General features: G+C 45.2%; 1 protein-coding gene across 3 annotated transcripts in view; it reads right to left on the reverse strand.

The window, feature by feature from the left end:
- The window catches only part of sema3d (sema domain, immunoglobulin domain (Ig), short basic domain, secreted, (semaphorin) 3D), a 188,730-nt gene that overhangs the window by 36,828 nt on the left and 129,967 nt on the right, over positions 1–21,935 (reverse strand). For all 3 annotated transcript variants that reach the window (XM_069909344.1, XM_069909343.1, XM_069909342.1), the window contains exons 8-11: positions 19,406–19,548; positions 4,635–4,749; positions 3,733–3,802; positions 1,709–1,853 (exon numbers count right to left, since the gene is read on the reverse strand). In XM_069909344.1, coding sequence (XP_069765445.1) covers positions 1,709–1,853; positions 3,733–3,802; positions 4,635–4,749; positions 19,406–19,548 — 473 coding nt within the window. The remainder of the gene's footprint in view (positions 1–1,708; positions 1,854–3,732; positions 3,803–4,634; positions 4,750–19,405; positions 19,549–21,935) is intronic.

The raw sequence follows: 21,935 nt of genomic DNA on the forward strand, positions 1-21,935 counted from the left end.
TCCCATTCTCAATCTTCTTAACATCCACCCATCTCCAAATCCTCAAAAATGGGTTATCCATTGAAAATGGAATAAGCCTATTTTGACATGAGGCATTTTCCTAAATATTCAACCTTTCATACCAATTTCATTATCAATATTATTCCACAACTCAATCAAATGTTTCAAAATAAGTGATTCCCTATTTCCAGCTGACAATTTAGAATTCCATTTCTAAATAAGATCCTGGGGATTCTATCCCTTACCTGCCCAGTCAGGAAGGGATGTGCAAAGGCAAGAGGGGAGGCAAATGGATCACATGTTCCCATCATCAGGCCCCAAAAAACTCTGCAACTACCCCAAAAGGATCCCGACATGGAAAGCTTGCAGTGACTTGAGAGGGAGTTCAGGCCCTCACTCTCAAGGGCATTGGGGTTCGAGAACAAATGCTGACCTTTCCAGAGTCATCCTGTCTCCATGAATTCAATCCATCATTTCTCAGGACCGAGGTTTGTCACAGGCTGGAACACTTTGTTCCACTTGTAGATGGGGTGCAATGCTGCTCGAATATCATGGATGACATGACAGTGACTTTATAATGTTGCCCAATGTGGTGGCACAGTTCATGCAGATGTCAGCACAAGACTATAGCAGCGCCAATGACCCAGGTAGGAATCAGGCACTCTGTGTAAGGGGGTTATACGTTCTCCCCGTGACCTGTGTGGGATATTCATCGGTTCTCTGCTTTGATCTCACCCTCCAAAAATGTAAGGGGTTGTAGGCTAATTGGGTGGCACGGATTTCAATGTCTGGAAGCAGGGGCTACCGTGTTTTAAATAAAATATACATTTAAAAATTCACAAGTGATCCAATAGGTGGTGCCTCTAGAATGGGTTGTGGGGGTCTCCAGGATGAAGTGAGACCAGGATGGGTTCTGGGGGTCTCCAGGATGAAGTGAGACCAGGATGGGTTCTGGGAGTCTCCAGGGAGAAGGGAGACCAGGATGGGTTGTAGGGGTCTCCAGGATGAAGGGAGACCAGGATGGATTCTGGGGGTCTCCAGGATGAAGGGAGACCAGGATGGGTTCTGGGGGTCTCCAGGGAGAAGGGAGACCAGGATGGGTTGTGGGGGTCTCCAGGATGAAGTGAGACCAGGATGTGATGTGGGGTCTCCAGGGAGAAGGGAGACCAGGATGTGATGTGGGGTCTCTAGGGAGAAGGGAGACCAGGATGTGATGTGGGGTCTCCAGGGAGAAGGGAGCCAGGATGGGTTGTGGGGGTCTCCAGGATGAAGTGAGACCAGGATGTGATGTGGGGTCTCCAGGGAGAAGGGAGACCAGGATGGGTTCTGGGAGTCTCCAGCATGAAGTGAGACCAGGATGTGATGTGGGGTCTCCAGGGAGAAGGGAGACCAGGATGGGTTCTGGGAGTCTCCAGGATGAAGTGTGACCAGGATGTGATGTGGGGTCTCCAGGGAGAAGGGAGACCAGGATGGGTTCTGGGAGTCTCCAGGATGAAGTGAGACCAGGATGTGATGTGGGGTCTCCAGGGAGAAGGGAGACCAGGATGGGTTCTGGGAGTCTCCAGGATGAAGTGAGACCAGGGTGAAGGGAGACCAGTTCAGGACTGGACTCAGGCACTGATGTCAGTTTGGATTTCACCCAGCACACTCACACCTGTCATATTTACACTAAAACTTCAGTCAAATCTCTGCCTCTAAGCTTCCTTACCGTGCCAGGTCGTGGGTAAGGGATTCGCCCGTCGTACTCCACCCACCGGTGATTGGGACCTTCCTTGTGAGCGTATGGGCCATTGAAAGCAGCACGGATATCAGCCATGGTGTAGGCACAGACTGCTGAGCCTTTGAAGATTGAACTGTGTGGAACAAGAATAATGACAACGTTTACTGTCATACACAGGGTACAATGTGCAGCTGCATCCAAATACAACCTGACAAAACAGTGTTCTCCGGTCCTTGGTGAAAACGTGTAGGCACATAACCAGACATAGCACATATACAGACAATATATATCTGGGACATACATAAAAATAACTAAATATTGCATAATAAATAGTAGAGTCTCAGATACTGTTGAGATTTCACAACGAGCTTCCTCATTGCCAATGTCTGATAACCCCTGGGGTACAATTCTCTAGCCAGGGTAAACGTCTGTTAACTACTTCTGGTCAGCACTACGATCCAAGCTCCAGGAATCCTGACCTGGGCTGGTGTCAGTGTGGAGTTGAATGTTAAAAGACAGAAATGCTGGAGGAACTCCGCCAGTCTCGCAGGGTCCATTGGAGGGAGAGACATATCACCGACATTGAAGAAGGGCTCAGGCCCAAAACGTTTTTACTCCAGTCACAGCATCTGCAGGTCTTCGTGTTTCACTCTGAGTGGAGCTGCACATTCTCCCTGTGACCATGCAGGATTCCTCTGGTGCTCTGCTGAGGGCTGTGTGAGACACAAGACAGGAAAGGCTGGTCTGGAAACCAGACAGTAACTGTCCACCTCTTCACACAGTGAGCTGTCAAACTCTTCACACTAAACCTACAAATTGCAGTGATTTTCAATCCATTATGCACAATCCTCTCCACATAAAATATTTGAAAATCTGCACCCCTTTGAATGAAATGTCACTGTCCTTTCAACAGCGACTGAAGGAATAATTCGTGATCATCAACTTCACGAGCCTGCCAAGAGTAAACTGTTCAAAATTACATAGCTTCGAAAGTCATCAGCAATTATGTCAAGTGGCAATGAATGATATAATTCAATCTGAATGATCCAACAGCACAGGATTTCATTAGGAAGAAATCCCAAACTCCCACACAAGAACCAGCAACATTGCTCATGGCTTGGTATCACAGACAAGGCTTTATGGAACAATTTGGATCTGTCCTCAGTTATACAGTTTTTATACCTTGATTTATTAAAGGTCTTAGCCTTTCATGAGACCATCGATGCCATCACGAAGAAGACTCGCCTGTGGTTATACTTAATGAGGAGTTTGAGGAGATTCGGTTCGTCACTGAAGACTCGAAAACTTTGACAGGTGCACCGTGGAGAACATTCAACCTGGTTGCATCACTGTCTGGTACAGAGATGCCAATGCTCAGGACAAGAGAAAACTCCAGAGGGTTGTTAACTCAGCCTGCGACATCACAAGCACCAGACTTCACTCCATCGAGGACATCTACAAGAGGCCGTGTCTTAAGAAAGCAGCCTCTATCTTCAAGGACCCCACCACCCAGGCCAAGTTCTGCTATCATCGGGAAGGAGGTCCAGGAGCCGGAAGAGGAGCACCCAGTGGCACATCAGATTCTAGAATGAACCACAGACACTGCCTTTCTTTGACTTTTCATGCACTATTTTTAAATTTATTTTGTGAGGTGGTTTATATTAATGATGATACAGAACAAGGAATTTCGAGACATGTTCATAACAATAAATTCTGAATCTGATTCTGGATCAGCTGTTTCCAAGATCACCAGGAATGTCCATCCCTTCAATATCCCTCAGTACCCCTCCACCAGGAATGTCTGTCCTTCGATATCCCTCCATTAGGTACATCTGTCCCTTCAATACCAATGCACCAGGAAAGTCCATCTCTTCAGTACCTCTCAACCGGGATTGTTTGTCCCTCCTGTTCCCCTCCAATAGGAACCTCCAGACCCTTTCATACACCAACACTAGAATAAATACAAGATCTTTAGCTTCAGATGCTAGATAATTTCATCACTCCATATTTACCTTGTAGTTGTGAAGACTCCGTAAACAACAGGGTTTCTTTGATCTCTGGTCTCAAGCAGAAATACATCCTCTGCCAAGAACAAGAGAGATATTAAAATTAATAACAAATTCCAGAAAATATGTCTTTGAATAACCCTGCATCAAGTTATTATCAAACTAGTCTTCTGTTCACACATTCTTGTTGCTTCATTGATGAGCCTCCATGGATCAGACCCCAGAAGCCTGTCCTGTGATGGTAAGTTGCCACACTTTGGTTGGTCTGCCCAGTGCTGTGGTGGGGTGTACAAAAGGTCAAAGCGAGGAAGATACGGTCCTCATCACAGACCTTCTCCCAGTGGAAGCAGAAGCCGAGAACTATGGCTCAAACACACGCACCGAAGTAGACACCGAACAGGTAGAGTGAGGAAAGCAAGGCAGAGGGAAGGAACTTCCATGACCAGCTGTAGTGGTAGCTGTTGGGAGGCCCAACAAGATCCTGTTAAATGAGGAAGCAGGCTCCTGCTCTCACTTTAAGGAGAACGGACACGACCAGCCGCCCTGTTTCTAGATAAACAGAGAGCAGATTCTATTTCAGAGAATACAACACAGTAACAGGCCTTTCTAGCCCACGAGTCCGTGTTGCCCAAATGCACCCTTGTAACTAATTAACCTACTAACCCCATACATCTTTGGAATGTGAGAGCAAACCAGAGCACCTGGAAGACAAGGGGAGAACGTACAAACTCCTTTCAGACACCGACAGATAATTTAATTTAAATTTAGACAGGTCCTGTTACCAAGGTGTATGTTTCAATTCAGCCACAGGTGACCTCCTCCCAGTGGCTCAGCTGAGACCCAGGACATGCTCAAACCCCTTGCACACATCCTTCACAGCTTGATGGCAAGCCCCACATGATACGTACGTAATTCGTCAAAATAGGTGTCGACTCCATTGGGACCGGGGACAGAGCACACCAGTCGAGCCTTCAGGAAAGTAGTCCACTTGTTGATGAGGCTGCGTTGCCCTCCAGAGTCGTTCTGTGAATGAGGAAGACAGCAGATTATAAATTGGCAAGAAGTTGTCGGCATTGAATGACAGGTGAGATCCTGTATTAGGAAGATCAGAGCCAGCTCCACCAGGGTGAGGAACAGCTTCTTCCCACGAGCAGTGAGAACGCTGAACGACCAAAGGAACTGCTCACACTCACCCTCCGAGACTTGTATTCACAAAGCAATATTTATTTATTTAGATAGGTGGAATAGTGGATAATGAAGAAGGTTTTCAAGGATTGCAGAGGGATTTGGGCTGCTTAGAAAAGTGGGCTGAAAAATGGCAGATGGAATTTAATGCTGATAAGTGTGAGGTGCTTCATTTTGGTAAGAAGAATCAGAACAGGACATACGTGGTAAATGGGAGAGCATTGATGAATATAGAAGAGCAGAAAGATTTAGGAGTAACGGTACATCGTTCCCTGAAGGTAGAAACTCACGTGAATAGGGTGGTGAAGAAGGCTTTTAGTATGCTGGCCTTTATCAATCATTGCATGGAATATAGGAGTTGGGAGGTGATGTTGAGATTGTATAAGACGTTGGTGCGGCCTAATTTGGAGTTCTGTGTGCAGTTCTGGTCGCCTAATTATAGGAAGGATATAAACAGAGTGGAGAGAGTGCAGAGAAGGTTTACCAGAATGTTACCTGGGTTTAAGCATCTAGAGTATAGGGAGAGATTGGACAGATTAGGTCTTTATTCTTTGGAGCGTAGAAGGTTGAGAGGGGATTTGATAGAAGTATTTAAGATTATGAAAGGGAAAGACAGAGTGGATGTGGATAGACTATTTCCGTTAAGAGGAGGAAAGATTAAAACAAGAGGACATGAGTTAAGAATTAAGGGGCAGAGGTTTAGAGGTAACATGAGGGGGAACTTCTTTACTCAGAGAGTGGTAGACGTGTGGAATGAGCTTCCGGGAGAAATAGTGGCGGCGGAGTCAATTGTATTATTTAAGAAAAGGTTGGACAGGTATATGGATGAGAAGAAGATGGAGGGTTATGGGCATTGTGCAGGGAGATGGGACTAGAGAGGGGTGTTTGGTTCGGTGCGGACTAGAAGGGCCTAATGGCCTGTTTCCGTGCTGTAAATTGTTATGTTATGTTATAGTTGTATGGATGAACACTTGTGCTACATATGTCTTGTTTGTCTGAATGTCTGTCATGTCTGGTTTGGTGTCTGAGTGTTTTTGCACCGAGGACTGGAGAACGTTGTTTTGTCGGGTTGTACTTGTACAATCAGATGACAATAAACTATGTGGCAGCACAGCCACTGACCTACTGGGGACTGGATCCAGAAAACCATGACTGAAGGGTTCATGGGTTGGCCAACTCATCCATGTTGGCCAAGATGCCAATCCCATAGGCCTGCATTCAGCCTCTGTCCCTCTCCACTCTAAACCTTTTCCATCCATGTTCTGTTCCATTTGAGTTTGCAGGGTCAGCAGAGTGAGTTAGCAGGTTGATCAGTGAGCTCCCAAAACCGCACAGTCCCATTGCAATCTGTAACAGGCCATACGCCTCCATCCCATGGACACCATGGTTGGCAGACTGACACTGGAGAAGGTGGTTTAGTCTTGGGATTGACGTGTATGGTCCAGCTCATCTCGACCATCCTTAATATATAAACCCGAAGCAAACTATCATCACCTTCCAACCTTTCAGCCGAGACTTTCATTGGGCTTCCAACCGAAAGCTTGATCATTAGCTCAGACTGTTATAGAGTAAATAATCCCATTGCACCCCAGTGAGGGGGCAGGGTGCTCTTTGTGGCTCATTATATAATGGTCACAAAGACTTGGTGTGCTTCAGAGAATCACACTGGCGACTACGCCTTATCCTCCTGGTCTCTGCAGCTTGTTAAACCAATGCATTTCTTCTTCAGGTTCACCAAAACAAGATCCAAGCATTATTGTTGGAGCTAACATTTGATTGAAAATATTGGTATTGCCAATTAAAGGAGCACACGGCCTTCAAAATGATCAAAGGATTACATTCCTGGAGTTTTATATTGCTTATTAATGTTTTATTCATTAACTTCTGACCTTACCAGAAACCAGTGATTCAGTGGAAGGTTTTGTTGTACATTTCTCATGGGCCAATGGGTTAATCACCTCCTGTAATAAGTCGACACACAAACTGTCCTGACAGTTAAAATTCCTCATTTATAAAATTGCTCCCATAAACCATAAGGCTAAATATTCCTTTCATCAAAAATAGCACGCTAAATTAACCCTTCAGCTTCCAAATGTTGCTCATCTGTTACAGTCTGGGTATTGTTTGCAGAATTAGCCTGTTTTCCCAGACTAACATTGGGGAGGTCAGGGTTTGGCTAAGTACGGCAATGGAGAGAACACATCTGGAGAACAGTTTCCTTCTTTATGTTCAGGCAAGGTTTACCAGACCCAGCTCTGCAATGGGCAGCTATAAATTTTAAATTTAGACATACAGTACGGTCACAAGCCCTTTCGGCCCACAAGCCTGTGCCGCCCAATTACACCCAATTAACCTACAACATCCGTACATTTTGAAAGGTGGGAGGAAACCAGAGCACCCAGAGGAAATCCATGCAGACACGGGGAGAACATACAAACTTCTTACAGACAGTGCTGGACCTGTAATTGCTGGTGTTGTAACAGCGTCGTGCTAAGCGCTTTGCCAACTGTGCCACTCTAACGTTATCTAATGAGGAGAGGTTGCAAAGGCAGGGTTTGGATCGACACAAGATGAGAAAGGACTTGACTAAATCTTGGCAAATAGGATTTCAGTGAGGTGGTAATTGTATGGATTAAACTTACTGGCAAATCAAATGCGGTGAGACAATATTCCTTAAATTTATAATATCGCAATTATATTAGAAGAACGAATAAATGACACTGATGAGGTGTTTGGAAGTGGGAAAGTTGAACAAGAACCTATTATATTGAAATTAACCTGCTTTTGTCAAGGCAGACTACAGACATGACATCGCATACAAGCTGAAGATTCTTTTCCCAGCGGGTCAGTCAGAATTTTACTTATTAGTAACTGTGATTTGTGTACTCAAAAAGGTACTTCTACAAAAAAGGAGAAATATAAATAAAGAAAAAATGTAAACAAACTGAGTGGAGCAATTCAGAAAAAAATATTCAGTAATAAATATCGTGCAAAGAGTCCTTCAACGAGTTGAGGAGTCTGATGGTGGAGGGGGAGCAGCTGTTCCTGAACCTGGGGGTGTGAGTCTGGTGCCACCGAGACCTCTTTCCTGATGGCAGCAGCGAGAACAGAGCATGTGCTGGGTGGATCCTTGATAATTGCTGCTGCTCTCTGACAGCATCGTTCCCCGTAGATGTTCTCGATGGTGGGGAGGGGTTTGCCTGTGATGTCTTGGGCTGTGTCCACTACCTTCTGCAGAGCTTTACACTCAGGGGTATTGGTGCACCCCCCCCCCCCCCCCATACCAGACCGTGATGCAGCCAGTCAGCACACTTTCCACCACACATCTGTAAAAATTTGCCATGGTACCTCGTGTCATACCAAACCTTCACAAACTCCTGAGGGAGTAGAGGCGCTGACTTGCTTTCTTCTCGATGTTCATGGGTGTGTTGGGTCCAGGAAAGATCCTCAAGATGGTGACTCCCAGGAATTTAAATTTGCTCACCCTCTCCACCTCTGATTCCCCAATGATCACAGGGTCATACGCCTCTGGTTTTCCCCTCCTAGGGTCAACACTCAGCTCCTTGGTTTTGGTGACTGAGTCCAAGGTTGTTGTTGGTGCACCAGTCAGCCAAGTTTTCGATTTGCCCCCTGTGTGCTGACTCAACCCCTTCCTTTATACAGTTAACTGGCATTTTTTTTATCAACAACTTTGTAAACAGTGTCCCTGGGAACATGAGAGCAGACTTTATGATGGTGAGCCTGACCACTGCTTCCAGAGACTTCCTTGCTCTCACTTGTTGGAGTTGGTGTCATGCTTTCCTGGAACTGTTCCCTTTTATCCATCTGGGTGAGAGTTCGGTTATAGTCCTGTAACCTCAACCACAGGGGCAATCCAATTCCAATGTGAGTACCATGGTGTGACCTGGGTATAAGCCAATAACGGTCTTTCACCCAGATGAACCAAGGGGAACAGTCACCCCACACTGACAGGAGCTGGCTTCTCCCTTGTGAACACCTGAATCTACAGAGGCTGAAAAAGTACAACCTGATGAAACAACGTTCTCCAGTCCTCAGTGCAAAGACACGCAGACACACAACTAGACAAAACACCCACACACAGGAAAACAATACATATGCAGGACAAGTATCCCAGCTGTACAATAAATAAATAGATATTGTTTCATGAATACGATAGTCTCAGATGATTTGTGGAAGGGGTCCACCCCGTACAAGGCATGATTTTTTTGTGCCCTCTTCAGACATCAATCCCAATAGATCATGTCAATGGAGGGGGGGTGGGGGGGGGGAGATTCCAGTGATCCTCTCTGCCTCTTCTTATCTTGAACAGCCTTACTGTCAATTATAAAATGGGTTGAGTGTAAATGGATACCTGGTCATGGTCAGGGTCTCAACGCACCTGTCTGCCCAATGCCACACTGTATAATTCTCTAACCATGAATCCTGGGAGCTGAGGTATTGACAAAGGCATACACCATCCTCATATTAAAAGCAACAACAGCAGGATTTAAAAATGATAACATCTGGCACTCTCTGGCGCCAAGCAAACCAAACTGTTCACACCAGGACGTTCCTGTTCTCAAGACGAGCATTTCCTTGTTACAAAAGCCTTGAAATGGTGCTGGCAGCAAATGGAGAGCAAAGATAGGTTCACTGATGGGATATTCACCAGTAAACGATGCAGAATAGATGATCCACACAGGCCTAAAGCTGGCATTGCAGGTGTGCAAGGATGGGAGTATGACACACGGACTCACACACAGATTTACAGACACCCACACACTGATTGAAGTAACTGTTTAAACCCTCAAACAGCATTTGTTGCAGTGATGCCAGGATCTGTTTGCTTTTGTTTAGAGAGAAATATCAGCACAGTGTAAGTAACATTGCAGAGGTAAATTGCAATCTATTTGAAGAACATGTCACACATTGGCCAGAATTTTGCCATGGCAGAAACTCCTCTCTGCTTCACGAATTTGAGCAGAGGGATGTTGGATTCTGCACTGCGGAGGTTGGCCCTGCCAGCAGTTTCTGTGAGGACTATTATATTTCAATGAGCTAGCTGTTAGCCCCCAGTGACATGACATCTTGCAACGTTCCACAGGTTCCGCCCTGCAGATGGATGGCAGGCCAAACACATGGAACTGTCAGTGTTGTTTGATATGCCTGTGTCGACTGACCATCTGAAAGGGTGAGATTTAAATGCTCCAGGCTGAGTTTCCAGAACAACTGACAGGCTGGTACAAAGCTTCACTGAAGATTTAGACAAGGTCGGCAGTGTCTGTGGAGGGCTGTGCCCCAGGAGCTGATGAGAATGGTGCAGAAATATACAACTTAGGATGTTGCAGCAGGAAAAGGCCATTCTGTTGTATGATCATATCAGATCCTCAATTATTCTACCATCTTCCCTCACCCTGAGGTCCATCAATGACCATCCTCAATTTCAAGAACATCCCCAAACAGGCCTTGGAGACCGAGAACCAACCTGGAGAGATGGTTCCAACACCTTGATCTGCAAGGGAATCAAAGATAGACCAAAGTCCCAAAGCCACATGTCACCCAGACCAGGGGCATCACAGAAAGTCCAACAGCCAGTTGAGCTACAATTTTCATTTGTGCAGTACCCTTCCACAGATTCAAGTCAAGGTAAATCACCGCAGTCTTTGAAAAGCTTGTTTTTGCTTTGTAATCATGGTCAATTAAGCTGGCTCCCTCAAAGTGGGATGGATACCAAGAAAGAAGACACCCCTGAACTTGCTCAAAATCCACATCCCTGGTAAGGACTGCTTGAGTCTCACAGTATGAAACATCATCAGGTGGTCACAGTAATAACTGCGTTTACAGTTCAAAGAGTGGTAAAAGGTGGGGGGGGGGGGGGGGTGTAGAGAAAGGGAATGAGGGAGAGAGAAAGTGTGAAATCACAATAAAGGGGGATGCTTACCTGAGAAAGAGTGAAGAGAAAGGCCCAACACAGATGTGTGGAAGGAGGTGAACTGAGAACTATGGAGAAATAGCTCCTGTTGTATTACCAGTGATAGATGGGAGATTCCACGCATTGAGATTTCTCATGAAATAATGGCAACTTTAAACAATCTCCCATGGACAGTGCAGCAAATATTCTGCAATCCGCACTCAGTGACGTCAATGAACTACCTCTACCTAAAGCCTAAAAATGCATGTTAAATGATTAACTCATTCATCCCAAGACTGCCTCCTTGGTGCCTTAATCTGTTCCCCATGACTGTGCAGCCAAGTTCCTCTCCAACTCAATCTACAAATTCACTGACAATACCACGGCTTTTGGCCGAATAACAGGAAATGATATTAGAATACAGGATGTAGATCGAGAACTGCAGAACAGCAATCTTGCTCTCAACATTACCCAGACCAAGGAGCTGATGGTTGATTTTCAGAAGGAGTGGACACCTGTTTGTGAGGATCGGAGGTGGAGAGAGTTAGTTTCTTCAAATTCCTGGGCGTCCATATTTCGGAAGGCCTCTGCTGAAGCCACACATCATGGCCACAGTGAAGAAAGCACACCAACATCTTGTCTTATGAAGGCATCTGAGGAGATTTGGCAAGTCAGACTTCTACAGCTACACTGTGGAAAGTATACTGACTGGTTGCATTGCAGCCTGGTTTTGGAAATCAACTGGCCAAGAATGTAGAGGGCTGCAGAAGTAACAAACAGAGCCAGGTCCATCACAGGTTCCCACCTCCCATCCATTGCGAATGTCTATGTGAGGTGTGACCTCGAGAAGGTAGCCAACTTCATAAAGGACACCTCTCACCCCGGTTACAACCTCTTCTCATGCTCCCTTCAGGCAGACAATACAGAAGCCTGAAGACAGTTACCTCTAGATTCAAGAACTTTATTTCCAACAGCTCTCAGGCTCCTGAACCTCCCATTGGTAGAGTATTCAAGGACTGTTCCAACACCTCAAAGGGACAGTTACATTATTGCAATTCATTTTTTTGCATGAGGGATCACTAGTGATCGTCTCTTTTAATTTAATTCAATTTGTTTGCTAATTACTGTCTCTCTTCATTAGTACCTGTTGGCCGACAGCAAGTAAGAACTTGTGGTCATCCACGTGATGGACATAACACCAGAGTAAGTGCTGAGCTCACTGCACACCAAGCCAAAGACAAAGCCCACACCTTCCCTCCCTGCCTCGGGCTTTAGTACTGAACTAGTTTTACACAGAGACTTTGGATTTATTCTGAAAAATTATCATGCGTCCCGATATGGTCGTTGACACAGGGGCACTTTTACACAGCCTTCCTGTGTTGCAGTTTGTCGGAGGGGGAAATGTTATATTCATTAGGCCTGTTTCTTACAGAGTGGCTGTGGTCACTCCATAAAAATGTGTAGGGGTACGAGTGGAAAAATTATGGGATGGAACTTGCATTAAAAAATTCTGTCCCGACATTTTTACACTGTCACAGGAGCAGAACTTTTCCTGACATTTTCTACTGTCCATTGCTGTGTAAAAGTGCCTAATGAATACATTTCAAAAGAAACAGCCCAACCCTGACCCAACAAAACTATTACTTTTCAGATAATCCTGCTGGAGCAAAATCCTTGTTCTCACCCACACGTTTATTTTTATAAATCTGCATACGTCAAAGCTATTATCGGAGGTTGTCAATAAAGCCCTCGTTAATTCCTGTAAAAATACTGGCTACCTCTCACTCCTGTCCTGTTCTGATGAATTACACTCTCAAGTACCTCACGACTTTTGTGAATTTGGAAGTGACTGAACCAAAGGTGATATCAATCACAACACAAGTCTTATTTTTCAATCATTTGTCACCCTTTGAAGTGCAAAACCCTTTGGCCGCAGGCTACAGGATTAATTAACAAATATATAACGCTCCTGACTCTCTTTTCAAAGTTTTCAACCAAATTACTAATTGCAAAATGGTAAAGTTGTTGAAATATCAAAAGTACTTGGTATAATTTGACAAGGATTGCATCTTACTGTGAGTTTTGGGCAACAGCACATCCAATCTCCAGAGAAATTCTGAGGCCAACTTTAACGTCCTGACGTCATTTCAGTAAACCTTGGTCTTCACTGCCTCTTCCTCATTCCCATCTAAACTTTGGGGTTCTTCCTCTCCCAAAGAATAAGGGCAAATGGATTTTTAAATCTCTTGCTCCTTCAGTTTCAGTTCATTTCTCCTCATTTCAGTCCTGGTCACCTCATTTCAGGAAGGATTTGGAAGCTGTGGAGAGGGGGGCGGAGGAGAAATGACCAGGATGTTGCCTGGATTGGGAAACAAGTCTCATGAGGTCAGGTTAACAGAGCTGGAAAGTAGAAGGATGAGATGAGACTTGATAGAGGTCTACATGATTATGAGGGACATAGATAAGGTGGACAGCCAGCACCTGTTTCCCAGGGCAGAATCAGCAAACACCAGAGGACATGTACAAAGTGAAGTGAGGGAAGTTTAGGGGAGTCTTCAAGGGTAAGTTTTTTTTATACACAGAGAGTAGTGGGAACCTGGAATGCCTTGCCAGGGATGGTGGTGAAGGCTGAAACATTAGGGGCATTGAAAAATTGAGGGTTACAGGGTAGGGAAGACTTAGTATTTTTTTTAAAGGTATATATGGGTTGGCACAACATCAAGGGCCCAAGGGCCTGTACTGTGCTGTTGTGTTCTATGTTATATATTCTATGTTCCTTACCCCAGTGCACCAGTACCTGAGAGAGACAAAGGCAGGGGAAATATTTGCCTCCTGAAGTCTTTGCTTCTCCCTTGAAATATCTGGCAAACAACTCCTTATCCAGAGTCATGGGGTCAGACAGCACAGAAACAGTCCACCATATCTAAGATGACCAGCAAGGACCTATCCCATTCACCAGCACCTGGTTTGTAACCTGCTATCCAAGGAGATGCAAGTGCTCATCTAAATCAGCCATTCTTAACAGGGCCAGACAGCCTCCCCCCAGCCCACTTTGGGGGCCACAGCACATTTAAGGGGGAGGGGGGCATGAACTAAAATCATAAAATGTTTTTATGTAGTCAGTGGAAGTACAGAAGAAACCAACCAAGCTTGACTGCTTCACAGGGAAGGGGGCCCATAAACTGAGCTGAGTCCCAAGGGGGCCATAACAAGATGAAGCATGGCCGTGATCAAACTGGACTTAATGTGATAAAGACATCAGATTCATTCTCAGCAGGTGCCAAAGTCAGCCACACACTCCAGCTCTCCCAATGTGCCACAGATCAACCTCCCCCACGGTTTCTCCTCAAATACTTTCCATCAACACGACTCTTCACTCAAGCAACTCAGCAGTCATTGTGAAATATTCCCTCCTCCACCCCCACCCCCCTTCCACTGGCCTTGCAGCTAGAAGCTGATCACAAACCTCTTCCTTCATTTCCTCTCACCTCAAGTGAAAGGTGAACAGCCCCAGTGTTTCAACATGAGCCACTGACTGATTCCCTTCCTCTGAGGACTCTTTCTGAAATCTTTCACTCTTTTAAAAGTGTGGCCCACAGATTTGCCCAGAGGACTCCAGTTCAACACTCTGCAGATCTGAATTACAGACAAATACTGTGCAATCATTGAATTTTTTGGACCACTTTTTGGGCCAAAAAATGTGGGGGGCGGGGGTGACTTTCGCATGGGTCAGTACCTGCATTGTTCAAGGTGGCAGAAGTTCAACCAAAAATAGGGAAGTTGACTTTTACATGGGTCATTCAAAAACACCCAACTTTTTGGGCCAAAAGAAGAGGGGGGGGGGGGGTCGACTATAACACGGTATCAATGATCACAAGAGACCCTGTAGAATAGGCCTTTGTGAAGACATCTCTGCCTCGTGCATTTCCTTGCTCCCCACCAGCCTCTCCCTCCCATCCATTTCCTATTTTTAAAGGTATTTTCATATTTCAGTCGTCGCAAGTTCCACCTTTTAGCTGCAGTTCTCTCGAGTTACCTCAGAATCATTTAATAATCTAAACCAAACATTTTTCTTTTACTGGAACTAAAGGGAAGACATACTGAGATCCAATTACTGACAGAGCTCAACTGACTATGAAACATGGTTTGGACTAGTAATGCAAAGTAGGTGATTCAGTCGCCAAAGTAAAATGATATCTCAATGAAAACCTCTTTCAGTAAGGCACACAACAGGCCCATTTGTGGAATCGTCACCATATAATGTCATGGATTTCTGGAATGGACCTTCTGAACATATTGATTGTTATTTCAACCATCAGTTTCATGTCAGGTTTCAACAGCGAGCGAAACTGATGTGACAGTTAAATCAAAAGAATTGCAGAATTTTCCCGACACAAAAAAATATCAGAAACAGGAGCAAGAATTGGCTGTCTGGCCCGTCGAGCCTGTTCCACCATTCAATAAGATCACAGCTGATATGGCCGTGGGCTCAGCTCCACTCACCTGTCCGTTCCCCTTAACTCAATTCCCCAGTTATTCAAAAATCTATCTGTGTCATAAATACAGTTAATGAAGCAGCCTCCCCTGCTTCCTTGGAGAGAATTCTACAGGTTCACTGCTCCCTGGGAGAAGCAGTTCCCCTTCACGTCCACTTTATATCTGATCATACAGTTTCTTTGAGTGACTGGGCAAGTATGTGGTGAATGTAGTTCAATGTGGTCATGCAAACCTACCTACTTCTACCTACTTTGGGAGCAAAAACAGGCTGCCATCAGATTCCTGAATGATCAATGAACCAAAGACACTGCCTGGCTTTGATTTTTCATGTACTATGTTTATTTATTTTTTTTCTAATGTGGTTTATACGAATGTGCCACAAAACAATGAATTTTGAGATTCTGATCCATGACAAACCTGATTGAGTTTTTTGAGGGGGTTACAAAAAAGGTTGATGAAGGGAAAGCTGTGGATGTTGTCTATTTAGACTTTAGTAAAGCTTTTGACAAAGTTACCCACAGGAGGTTGGAAAAAAGGTGGAGGCATTAGGTATAAATGAGGAGGTCGTGCAATGGATTCAGCAATGGATGGATGGGAGTTGTCAGAGAGTAGTGGTAGAAAATTGTTTGTCCAATTGGAGGCCGGCGACTAGTGGAGTTCCTCAGGGATCAGTCCTCGGTCTACTATTGTTTGTTATATGTATTAACGATCTGGAAGTAGGGGTGGAGAATTGGATAAGCAAGTTTGCGGATGATACAAAGATTGGGGGGGTTGTGGACAGTGAGGAAGATTACCGTAGATTAAAAGGTGATTTAGGAAGGCTGGAGGTGTGGGCTGAGAAATGGCTGATGGAATTTAATACAGATAAGTGTGAGGTGTTACATTTTGGAAAGGCAAATCTAAATAGGTCATATGCATTAAATGGTAGGCTAATGAGATATGCAGAGCAACAAAGGGATTTAGGAGTTGTGGTAAATAGTCCCCTCATGGCTGATACTCAGGTAGATGGTGTGGTGAAGAAGGCATTTGGAATGTTGGCCTTCATAAATCGGAGTATTGAATTCAAGAGTAGGGAGGTTATGATCAAATTGTACAAGGCATTGGTGAGGCCAAATTTGGAGTACTGTGTACAGTTTTGGTCACCAAATTATAGGAAAGATATTAACAAAATAGAGAGAGTGCAGAGAAGGTTCACGAGAATGTTGACAGGATTTCAAGGTTTGAGTTACAGGGAAAGGTTGTGCAGACTGGGGCTTTTTTCTCTGGAGCGTAGAAGATTGAGAGGGGATTTGATAGAGGTGTTTAAGATTTTAAAAGGGACAGACAGAGTAAACGTGGATAGGCTTTTTCAATTAAGAGTGGGGGAGATTCAAACTAGAGGGCATGGTTTAATATCGAAGGGGGAAAATTATAAGGGGAACATGAGGGGAAATGTCTTTACGCAAAGGGTGGTCAGGATGTGGAATGAGCTTCCGACAGACGTGGTCGAGGCGGGATCATGGTTACATTTAAGGGAAGACTGGATAGTTACATGGATAGGAGAGGACTGGAGGGGTATGGACCGGGTGCTGGTCAGTGGGGCTAGGAGGGTGGGGGATTTGTTACGGCATGGACTAGTAGGGCCGAACTGGCCTGTTCTGTGCTCTAAGTGGTTATATGGTTATATGATCCTGAGGGAAGTGGACCTGGATTGTGAAATAATGATCATCAGCGGAAACCTGGCTGCTCTTGTTGGCCAGCCACTGAAAGACAACATCCAGGTTCAACGAGAATGGAATGGGTGGGTCGCTGGTCTTCATTGTGTCATTACATAAAACTTCAATTAAGCCACATTAGGTATGGTGTGTGTTTGTGGTCACCACATCACAGGAAGGATGGGAATTTGGTTGAGGTTCATCAGGATGTTGCCTGGATGAGAGTGTTAGATCTATCTAAGGAGAGGGAGGGCAAATGCAGAGAGGACACAGAAGTCTATAAAATGATGAGAAGCATTGATAGGGTCTTTTCCCCAGCATAGATATAACAAATACTCGAGGACACAGTTTGAACTTGAGAGGGAGAAAGTTTAAAGATTTGCACATTGTTTTTTGGTGGGTGCTGGAAAAAAAGGAGAGGAGGAAGAAGCACAGATAATAGCGTTGTTTAAGAAGCATTTGAACAACCACATCTACAGGCAGGGAATGGAGGGATCTTGTCCACTGTACACGCAGTTGGCATTAATTAGGCATCATGGCTAGCACAGTCATGGAGGCCAAAGGGCCTCTTCCTGCATTCTGTGTTGTCATCTGTTTGGTAATTTCCTTAAAAGATTTACACACTCAACACATTTCTCATAAAATGCAGACCGCCCTCTCCAACACAGAATGTTCAATCCTGCTGGATTTTCAGCTCGTGTGCAAGTTTGTGGATGTGTATTCGTTTGCTAAGACATGTCCCAAGCCTTGATGAACGAGTGTGGTACGCGGAGCTGTTTGACTCTTGTCCTGATGCTCATGTGGGGGAGGGAGCCAACGATTGTGGCCAGGAGTACCTCGCAGTAAGCTGAGAGGTCCTCCTCCCATATGAGGCAGGCCTGATTCCACCATGCTCTTATCATGTGCCACAGCTGAACAAATGTTTTCTCATTCCCCCGCCTATATCTGACACTTTAGTCTGCACACATATCAGTATTCAATGCACGAGCTTTGCTACTTTCTTTCAGTCTCTGAGTAAGCTAAACATACTTCACCACAACCTTTGGCTACAGCTCCTGAACAAATCCTGCGGCAGAGTTTTGAGTGTGTTTGCATCAGGGTCGACCAAGGGATAGGCTTTTAAATCAATTCACAGTGGAAAACACAGGCAGATCCAGCAAGAGCTCTGACCTCCCTTCCGCTGAAGACATCTATGTGAGGCACTGCCTCAAGAAGGCAGCCAACATCATAAAAGACCCCCATCACCCTGGTCACAACCTCTTCTCACGGCTCCCTTCAGGTACAGAAGCTTGAAGTCTGGCACCTCTAGGTTCAAGAATGATTTCCAACAGTTATCAGGCTCTTCACCTCCTCGCACTATCCTGACCCTAACCATAAACATCTCCAGGGCAACCAAAACATCTGTCTACACTACTTTCTTTAAATAACTGCAACTGTGAATATTTATTTAACTCCTTTATTTTTGTTATCTCTATCTCATGGTGCATGATGGCACTTTATAATATCTCAGGAAACAAGATTATTTTATTGTCAGTAATTTCCTTTAGTCTACCGCAAGGCTGACATTCACCATCAGCAGAAATTACCCGGCGTTCCTGTCCAAACCTTCCGCAATCTGAGCTCTAGATCCAAACCTCTGACGTGATCAGGAGGTCCTTAACGCCCTCTAGCATCTCGGTTCCAATACCTAATACCCCTTCAGCCAGTCTCGAGCCAGTCTCTGGCTGTCCGCAGCCTGGTGCATATTCCTTGACCGCAGTTGCCAGAAGCCTGCAGCCTGTGAGCTCTTCAGCCTCAGAACCTCTCACTGATTGGCCACCATGGTCACAGTCCTGAGGATCATCTCCTTTGCTTCTTCTCAAACTGGGGGTGGTCTCCCCACTTTCTGGTGACCTGCAACCTTTCATGGCCACTGGTGATAACAGGCATCACCAGCTTGGAGCCAGACCCCATGGTCGCAGTCTATTAAATTAAATCACCATTTTCTCCTTTAACAGGTCATTTAAAGCCTGTATGGAGCTGATGGCAGTAAAGGAGAACAGCGGTGCATTGTGACAATGGACTCTCGGACCCTGTTCTTCAAGACTGAACCTGGCAGGACTGCAGAGCTTGGGTTTGATGTATGTTGCTGAAGAAATGCCTCGCCCTGTCTAAAGGACCTGCTTTTACTGGTGACGTACATGTGTAGCCCTGCATTGCAGATTCGTCAGGCAGAACTATTGCTCCAGGAACCAATCAGCCTCCAGAACCAACTACCTCTGCAGGCAAGCATGTGTCATATCTGAAAACCAACTAATCAGTACCAAGAATTACCGGTTTCAGGAAAAAAGGAACAAAACTGAATGCAGTGATTTCTCCCTCGTCCTCACAATAATTGGGCGAGTTCACCAACCTTGCAGACACGGGCAACCCTGGCGAAAATGGTCCTGTCAGAGGTACGGCTGTCCTCTGTAGCTTCCCGAAAGAAGAAGTATATCTTGTCATCATCCAGGTTGTAAGTGTCAGGAATGGGAAACGCACCAATGAACTTGGCTTCTGGAAAAAAAACCTTTGATTAGAGACAAGAGACGAGAAAGAGAGAAGGTCATTTAAAATCCAAAGACAGTATTTAATCCTTTGAACATGCATTGAATGGGGCTTTCATTATCAAAAATAAACATGTTTATTTTCAGTTCCAAACTGACTATCATCCAGGTTAATCCGACGATGCGGTGGAGACAACTGAACTCCCCAGTGGTTACTCATTCCTGGCTATATATTGTTAGCCTTTAACCTTTTGTTCACTTGACTGAAATGTACTCGCAGAAAATAATACTGGCTAAGCCAGGCGCTATACCAAAGCAAGGAAGAAAACTTCCACATGGACTGTTGGAGACATTTGGAATGTATTGCCTTCATGTATTTGTTTGCCATATGTGGGGATCACAGGTAGGACAGCATTTAGGAGGAGGCACAGTTAGCGCAATGCTGGTACAGCGCCAACAGTCTGGGTTCAAATCTGGAGCCATCTGTAAGGAGTTTGTATGTTCCTCTCATGTCTGGGTGGGTTTCCTCCGGGTTCTCCAGTCTCTTCCCACCATTCAAAACATAGAGGGGTGTAGATTAATTTGGTGGAATTTGGCAGCATGGGCTCATGGGCCAGAAGGGCCTGTTACTATGCTGTATGTCTAAATTAAATTAAATTGACTGAGTATGCCCTCTTTTCTGAACTGAGCAGCTTGCTCAAACGTTTCTAAGGCAGTGAGGTGTCATCACTGCATCACTGAGGCAGGACAGGGCAAGAACGCCAGGTTTCGTTCCCCATTATCCGCTGTCAATCGGATGGGTTTTAACTGGATCGATGGCCCCAGGAAAGACTAATGACCTAAAGGTAATTCCCAACAGATCTTCTGGGATTCCAACTCACATCACTCATTACCAAGTCAATCTCTAATCCAGGGTTTGACATTTACCACTTCCACATCAGAATTAGAAACTCCTGGGCTTTCTAAGTGATTTAACAGAAAATGTTAAATCATATTTGTGCAAATGCCTTTTGGTTGGACAGATTGAGATGGAGACCCGTCACGATTCTGGGCTGTTGGTTATAAATAGTGCTGAGAGAGTCACAGCGCTGGGCCAGGAAATTGTGATCGAATAGACTTGCCATCTGTGCATGCTCGACAATCGGACTAAACCGTCCAGGTAATTCTGGTCACTGATGTTGCTCAAGACTCACCAGGAATCTTTCCCTCACCCTTCAATCGTCTCTATTCCATTAGAGCCTCCAGTTCTCACATGTGTGCCTCCACGGGGAAGGCAGGGCTGAAATCTAGAGCTCACCAACACGTTTGTAAGTTATAAGGGCATGGGCTCTTGGACCTGTTGCCGGGCTGTGTGTTTAAATTTAATAAAACATGTTTTTGTAAAGAAAAATGGAGTTCATGTTGAAGGCTGGTGAAAGGTTTCCCTCTCCACAGAAGCTGCTTGATCTGCCGAGTGTTGGCAGCAATTCAGGTTTTATTTCACATTTCCAGCATCTGGAATATTCCATTTCACTGCCTCCTCTGCCTGATGTGTTCACAGTTCCACAGTTGAAGCCAGGGGTCTATTACCAGATTTTGACACGCAAGGGAGCTGTCATTTCAGGCCCTCCAACCAAATGAAGACCCTTCACCGAGGGGTGGTCAAATGGCTCTTTGACATGTGAACCATGTTGGCTGAGACAGGAATTGTACAAGCCGGTGCTCACAGTGGTCATGTTAGTGGGGGTGGCTTGTGATCACAGCCTTCAAACATCTGAAATTTATTGTAAGTGGATCATGTCAAGGAAATTTGGGCACTCCTGTCCTAAAGTTTGAGTTGTTTATAACAGGAGGCTCCACTAGACAATATTAAAGTGCCCAGCACCCAGTAAATACTATACATTTGAAAAACTGTCTTTTTTCCAAACTGTAGATTTATAGTCTTGGAATCACAGAGAAACAGGCCCTTCCGCCCAACTAATTCATACTAAGTTATCTATCCACATACCAGTCCAAATACTTGGATAAGCTGTTTCTGCCTCCACAGCTCGCTCCTCACACCCACCACCCTCTGTGAGAAGAAGGTGCCCCTCAAATGCCCCTTAAATCTTTCCCCTCACCTTAAACCTACGCGATATAGTTTGAGATATTCGAAAAAAATGTCAGCGCTGCTGCTGGTGTGGTCTCAAGAGAATGGAGGGCTCCTCCAAAGGGTCCAACTGCCCAGTCCTAATGATGGCTTCTCTGTTAGAATGGCCTGTTAGAAGGGTCAACCATAGAGATCTGTGCCCAAGATGGCAGTGCCTCTGCTTGGAGGGAGGAGGGAGAGGGAGAAGGCTGAGACCCGGTTAGCGTGGTGTTAAGTCTGAGCTGGAAGTGAGGGGTGGGAGAGAGGAGAATGCCATTGATGTTGACAGC

This window comes from Narcine bancroftii, chromosome 13 (genome assembly GCF_036971445.1).
Source record: "Narcine bancroftii isolate sNarBan1 chromosome 13, sNarBan1.hap1, whole genome shotgun sequence".
Classification (NCBI taxonomy): domain Eukaryota; kingdom Metazoa; phylum Chordata; class Chondrichthyes; order Torpediniformes; family Narcinidae; genus Narcine; species Narcine bancroftii.